This window comes from Corapipo altera, unplaced genomic scaffold, assembly GCF_003945725.1.
Source record: "Corapipo altera isolate COAL_440 unplaced genomic scaffold, ASM394572v1 1, whole genome shotgun sequence".
In the NCBI taxonomy this organism is placed as follows: Eukaryota; Metazoa; Chordata; class Aves; order Passeriformes; family Pipridae; genus Corapipo; species Corapipo altera.
This window is the reverse complement of record NW_020884873.1, coordinates 16422509-16429011: the sequence shown is the minus strand read 5'-3', so window position 1 is coordinate 16429011 and position 6503 is coordinate 16422509. Positions and strand designations below refer to the sequence as shown.

Below are 6503 nucleotides of genomic sequence, written 5' to 3'. Positions count from 1 at the left end.
GCTTGCGCTCCGCCCAATGGCCGCTGAGGTGGGCGGGACTTCCCGCGCCGGTTGCCATGACAAGCGTGGCCTTTCCTTGGCAACGGTGCTGCGGCAGCGGCCGCGCAGGTGAGGCCGCGCCGGAGCCCCCCTGTCCCTTCCCGGACTCCGCTCAGCGCCGCTGGCCGAGCTCGTCCGCCGCGGCGCCGAGGGCGGCGAGTTGGCGGGGCGGGGCGGGGCTGCTTCGGGTGCGAGGCCCGCTCGGACCGCGTTCCGCCGCCCCGCACCTCTTGGGGGCTGTGGCCCCGGGCACGTCTCAGGCTGCGGATGGGTATGGAAGTGGCTCCCGGGGTTTGCCAGGTGTCAGCCGGGCGGGGGCTCTGGTCTGCGGAGGTTGTGGTTTGGGACTACCCCGTGTGAGAGCTGGCGGTCTGCTTGACTTGGTGCTTCAGCCAGCGGCTCTAGATGCTTGGCATAAATGCTTGGTCTGTCGCCTGACGTCGTGTTTGTTTTGCTTTGCCTTTAATATGGGCTCGCCCCTGCCTCCGCTGGGTAGGAGAGGAAGATGCTTTGTTCCAGGTGAGGGAACCAGCGGGAAGACCACGGTGAAATGCTCTGGATCTGTCAGTCAGTGCTGTGCCTCTATTACCAGAGTCAGGTTGGTAATTAGGCCCAGAGGCACAGTCCAGAGTTTTCCCATATGGTCCTCCCCAGCTGACAAATGCTCAGGGATCTGAGGAGCAAGTGCACAAACGAGACCAAGATGTTCCTGTTAAATGTTACGTACACAGATCCTGTGTCTAAAATACTCCTGCCCTTTGCTTGTCATGTGCTGTTTGAAACTCTGGCAGATAATAGTGCCTTGGGAAAATCATTTTGGAACTAATCAAGAGTTGTGGTGGCTGATGAATTGTTCTCCCCTCGTCTATCAAAAGCCATAGCCTGGCTCAGCGCTTCCCTCCAGCTCCCTTGGTGCTTCTGGGAAGTGCTGTGTTCTTAAAGCCTCGCTTATGGAAAAGGATACATTTTTAAAAATTTGTTTCCATTAATGGTCCTTGAGATAACACTCTCAGTGCGTGGGATGTGAAGGCAGTGTTGAGAAAATGGCCAGTGAGTGAGATAGCGTGATGTTCTCGTAATAGTTTTATTTGCCTCTCGCTTTAATTGATAGCTTTCTGTCCCTTCTTCGTGTTTGTTTCTGTTGAAGCAGTGTCCTCTGGGCCAAGAAGCAACTCCTCCTGCTGAAGCTGCTCGTGTTCACAGAACTGAGTTCCTCTCAGCTTTGCTGAGCTACAGGCAGCCCCTCTACCCCTTCCCGGGGTCCCTGTGGAAGGACCATGGAAGAGACCGAGGAGGAGAAAAAGGATGAGGCTGATTATAAAAGGCTTCACAGTTTTCCACTGATTAGGGTAAGAAGGGGGATGGATTGCGCATTTACCAGTGTCACAGATATGAAACTCTGCCTTCATTCCTACCAGCCTTCTCCCACTGAGTAGCTGCTGTGAGAACATGGGTACTGATGGTCCTGTGGAGGGATCCTGGTTGTCACTGCTGCTTTCTCCCTATCCTTGACCTTTGTCAGAGAAATCTATTAACACCAGTGTTCCCCATGTCAGCCAGAGGAAGTCTGGAGCAAAGTGATCCATCTAATAGATTGAGCACACTGCCTTTAGAGCCCTCTCCTCTGTTCTGGATGCACCTTTCTTTTTGTCCTAAGAAAGCTGGAGCAAAAGGTCTTGCTAGCCAGCCAGATAGCAGCAACAGAAGAAAAGGCTGTATAATTTAGACTTTGTTATGCTTATAGCAATAATTAAGGACTGTGGTCCAAGCAGTATTAACATGCTTTCCCTTTATCTTAGAGCAGAAAAACTGACAAATGCCCTTATCTCCTCCTTTAAGCTGTGCTTACTTAGTGCTAGTCTTCATGTAGATAGACAAGAATTCCGTGTTGGCTGCAACAAGGAATGAATGAATCAATTCTAATGCAATAAACCATTTTCATATTTACTATGTCTAAGCCCCAACTACAGCCAGTGCAAAAGTAAGGGCTACTTACTGTTGTCTTGTGTCCAGCTCTTGTTTTGTTGCGTAGTTCCTCTTGTTTGTTTGCCCTTTCCAGCACTCGGACATGCCGGAGGAGATGCGTGTGGAGACCATGGAGCTGTGTGTCACGGCGTGTGAGAAATTTGCCACCAACAACGAGGTACTAGCCAGATCCCAAAATGGCCAGCCTGCTGTTGATGCAGCTCAGGGGACCTGCAGGAGCAGGGCTAAGGGTGCAGGGCAGGGTGGAGTCAGGTCCTGACATCCTATTACTCTCTTTATGCACTGAGCAAGGGTAGAAAGAAGCAAAGAACTTGGCTAGATCTCAGATTCAGTTCCCTTTGTCTGCAAGATTCCATAAGAGCACTTTGCTTTCCTGCAGGAAGCAGAGATTAGTAGTGACCTTACCTCCTTCCTGATCCTACCTTCCTGTGGCATGCTTCCACTCTGTTCATAAAATGCCCTGTGTCCTGAGGGCTTGGCTCAGAACTGTGTGGAGACTCCTGTTTTGGGATGAGTACAGGAAAGTCTGCTAAGTATTCTTTCTTGGCTTTAGGACCAAGGATAAAGGGAAAAGACACCATGCTCCATGGGCAGTGCACTGCATGCCCCTACAAAATCTTCCTCTCTCCTTTTTTGGATCAAGCAGGGTGTGATCTGGGAAAAGCAAGCCTTTTAAAAGTCAGCCTAGTTTCAGTGTTTTGGTAATTAGCTGGAGAAAAAAAATGGACTCCTGTAAAAATAGCCACAGCTTAGTGACCTGAATCTCCTCTTGTGCTCACCGCACCCAGCATCTAACTCCAGCAGCATCTAAAGCAGAACTCTTGCTTCAGGCTGGGTGAACGACAGAAGGGGTTGCTAGATGCAGTTCTTTAATTTCTTCTGGCTGCTGTATTGGAGGCTGCTGAGACCTGTTTTGCCCTTGGGTGTACCTCTGGGCAGCTCCCCGTTCCTGCAGTGCAGCTGCTATACCTGTTGCTCATGGCTTGAGTAGTCTGTCAAGGGAGAAGACTAGGGGGATGTTTGCATAAAACCTCATTGGTTGCTTTATCTCACCCTATCCTCTCTGCCTTAACGTTCACCAGAGTGCTGCCAAGATGATCAAAGAGACGATGGACAAGAGGTTTGGGTCCTCCTGGCACGTGGTGATTGGGGAAGGTTTTGGCTTTGAGATCACTCACGAAGTGAAGAATCTGCTGTACATGTTCTTTGGTGGCAGCCTGGCCGTGTGTGTCTGGAAGTGTTCCTGACCCTTGTCTGTGTCCCAGACTTGTTGAATACAAGAGATTTGTCCTTCTCTTGACAGGTTTTCTACAATCTGGAGGTGGGGCTTTATTTTTAATAGTTAAATGTCAAGATTTCTCTTTTTCATACTGATGTAACAGTTCCGTAGGATACATATAGTTGGTGCGTGCGTGCGTGTGTGCGTGCGTGCGTGTGTGTAAACTGGCTAAGCTGTCCTGTCCTAGCTCGTGGGATTTCTCATCTGTCTGTGGCTCTTTCCTTGGTGTTTGAGCCAAAGCAGAAGGGAAGTGGAGGATAGTTAATCTCATGACATGCTGCAGAGCCACACAGCAGCACTAGCAAGGGTAAGCAAAAGAGAAAAGGTGCTATCTAACCCTATGGTTTTTATAACTCCCACTTGTTCCACATCGTGTTTTTTCTCTTCTGCTTTCCCCGCTACCATGCAGTGTAGTTCTGACCAGCACCTGTCTTTCATCTCTCTGAATGCTGCTCATACATTCTTTCTCACTTCTAATATGTCCATGCAGACCTGGCAGCACCAAGGGTCTCCCTTCGGGCTGTCCATGGAGGTGTGAGCCGCAGGAAAGCAGTCCCAGCTTGCCCTTCCCTGCTGCTTTTGGGAGGGTACAACAGCTGAGCTGCCTGGGTGTAGGAGGTTGCTATGCAAACTGCCCCCTCCTTTCTCACCCACAGCGCACTGAGACAGCATGAAAACACAGGCGGCTGACGATGCCTGGGGAGTGGGTGAGAGCTCTTTTTAAGTCTCAAATGCCTCCCCGTCAGTTCCTGGGGGTGTTGCAAGTGCTGTGTACTTTCAGCATCTTGTTTGGGGCTGGCAGAGGAAGGAGGCTCCATGTGAAATATAACTTGGTCATCAGAAACCTAATGTCTTTCTGGACTTGCGTTCTTTTAGCCTGTTTCATTTTTTAAAGCTGTTGGTGTTGGAGGATGGAATGAACGTAACTGTATGTTACGTCTGTGGCTTATTTATATAAATCTGGGGAACTGTGTTTTTACAATAAAAATTTAGCAAAATGTCTGCGTGTGTGTTTGTGTAGGAAAAGTAGTTCAAGAAACATGGAAATAAATACACAATGGTGTAGCACAGGCAGAGGACAGTGACAGATCTCCATCCTGCAAGTTTTCTGTGTGCCTCTCATCCTCCTTGTTCATTTCCTTTTACCAGTGCAAATCACTATGCTGAGGCAGGTTGCCAGGCCCACAGCGCTGCTGGACAAATCCCCCAGTCTACACAGCTGTCTAAGCAGTAGCAGCAAGGGAGCATACCTGTGTCTGCTGGTCAGCTGGTGCACTTTGGCTCTAATCTTCAGAGTCTCATATTTGTGGCTTCCTTATTTTCAGATTTCCTCTCAGAATGTTGCCAGCTGGCACCTCTAGTGCATAGTTCAAGATGGAAGGATCTCTTTGCCTTAGTGCCTGCAGTGGATCAAGCTGGTGGAGCATCTTTTACAATTCCTTTTGTTCCTTTTCTGAACCTCAGTGTTACACTAGAGATGTCCTTCTTCCATTTCGTGTCAGGAGCTCTTCTATAAGCCATAAATTGGAGTAATATGAAAACAACTGGAAATTATTTCAAATTTGGACCGTGTGTGCTTGGCTGGGACTAATGTCCTCTCACGTAATTCCTCACTGATCAGGTGGGAGTTGTGAGGTGGGAGGGACACAAAACTACTGTTATAAGGTAGTTAGTACAGTGACACCTGGCCTGTGATCAGGATTTCTGTGCTGCGTAGAAGAGCCCAAATCCTTTGAGCTGTCTCGTGATGTGGTTGCTCTGTCTCGCTCCAGCTGGCTGCCATTACATGAAGATAGTGCTATTGACTGGCGCTTTCTGCAGTTGGCAGGTGGAAAAGATTATTCTCTCTTCCACAACTTTCTATCTCCTCTAGATTCAGAGGAAAAGGTAAGGCCCAACATTGGAGCATGATGATACCCTTAGCCATACCACAGTTGCTTTAATCATGACTGTTTCAGACTAATGAATAATTAACTGCTGTGTGCATATGCACAGACATGCTGGTCATGGGCATCTCTGCAGGGTCGTGGTGACCTGCAGGTGACCACAGGGAGCTGTTTACCTCAGTATGCAACCTCTTGGCTGCTGCCTGTTTGTTATCTCCTTGGCCACCAGCTGACCAAAGCTAGTGTCTTCATGACCCGCTTCGGCAACAAGGTAGCGGTGACTGCTCCCCAGCCTTCTCGAAGCTTGCGTGTGCAAACAGATTGAGTTGAGCAAGGTGTGAATGTGCAGCAAGGCAGCTCCCACACTGCCACTCCCCCAAGGTAAGTGCAAGGTAGCTCACAGGAGAGTGGCAGGCTATTTTTGTTTCCAAGGGTAACAGCTTTCCCACAGGAAGTTACCATGAAGAGGCCAACCCTTGTTAGCTGGTTTCCAGGCCTGTCATTGGCTCTGTACATGAAAGCCCAAGCCTCAGCCTCCCAAAATTCAGCTGCCTGTGTCAGTGCCCCTGCTCTGAAGCAAGTGTTTAAGGTAATAAGATTGATTGTCCTGCCTGTTGCAAGTTGAGCCATGCTGTGCTGGTCCCTGTGTGCTAGAACAAAGGCTTTTGCCCTCCTTTTGCTGTACATGTGGCACATTTCTGGGCATACCTGTAATTTTCAGGGGAGTAAGGTTTATGGATCAGAAATGGTCCCTTGTTCTGTTTTCCACAAGAGACCCCTCTGTGGCTGATGGACTTGCTGGATCGGGACCAGAGGAGGCCACGAAGATGATAGGAAGGCTGAAGTACCTCTGGTATGAAGACAGGCTGAAAGGGTTGATGTTGTTCAGCCTGAAGAAGAGAGGGCTCCAGAGAGACCTTATAGCATCTGCCAGTACCTAAAGGGTGCCTACAGGAAAGCTGGAGAGGGACTTCTTGGCAGGGCGTGTTGTGATAAGACAAGAGGTAGAGGTTTTAAACTAAAAGAGGTTTGTTCAAGTATGAATATGGGGAAGAAGTCTTTTACAATGAGGGTGGTGAAACACTGGAACAAGTTGCCCAGAGCTGTGGTGGATGCCCCATCCCTGGAAACATTCGAGGTCAGGCTGGAGAGGGCTCTGAGCAACCTGATCTAGTTGAAGGTGTCCCTGCTCATTGCAAGGGGCTTGGACTAGATGGCCTTTAAAGGTCTCTTCCAACCCAAACTATGATTTATGGTGGAGCCTCTGGGGCCTCTCTACCTTTGACTATAAAAGTGCAGTCTGTTGCTGGAGG

The 6503-nt window shown here is 49.3% G+C and overlaps 1 protein-coding gene across 7 annotated transcripts; it reads left to right on the top strand.

Moving 5' to 3' along the window:
- DNAL4 (dynein axonemal light chain 4) lies at positions 1-4306 on the top strand. 7 transcript variants are annotated; one of them, XM_027667647.1, is made up of 4 exons: positions 1-108; positions 1190-1388; positions 2099-2182; positions 3108-4306. In XM_027667647.1, exons 2-4 carry the CDS (start codon positions 1317-1319, stop codon positions 3270-3272), a joined length of 321 nt encoding a protein of 106 aa, XP_027523448.1. In that variant the 5' UTR covers positions 1-108; positions 1190-1316; the 3' UTR covers positions 3273-4306. The 7 variants fall into 7 exon arrangements, with proteins under 7 accessions (XP_027523448.1, XP_027523491.1, XP_027523484.1 ...); XM_027667667.1 differs by having other exon boundaries at positions 12-108; positions 1187-1388; XM_027667652.1 differs by lacking the exon at positions 1-108 and adding an exon at positions 185-310.
- Positions 4307-6503: the final 2197 nt, after the last annotated feature.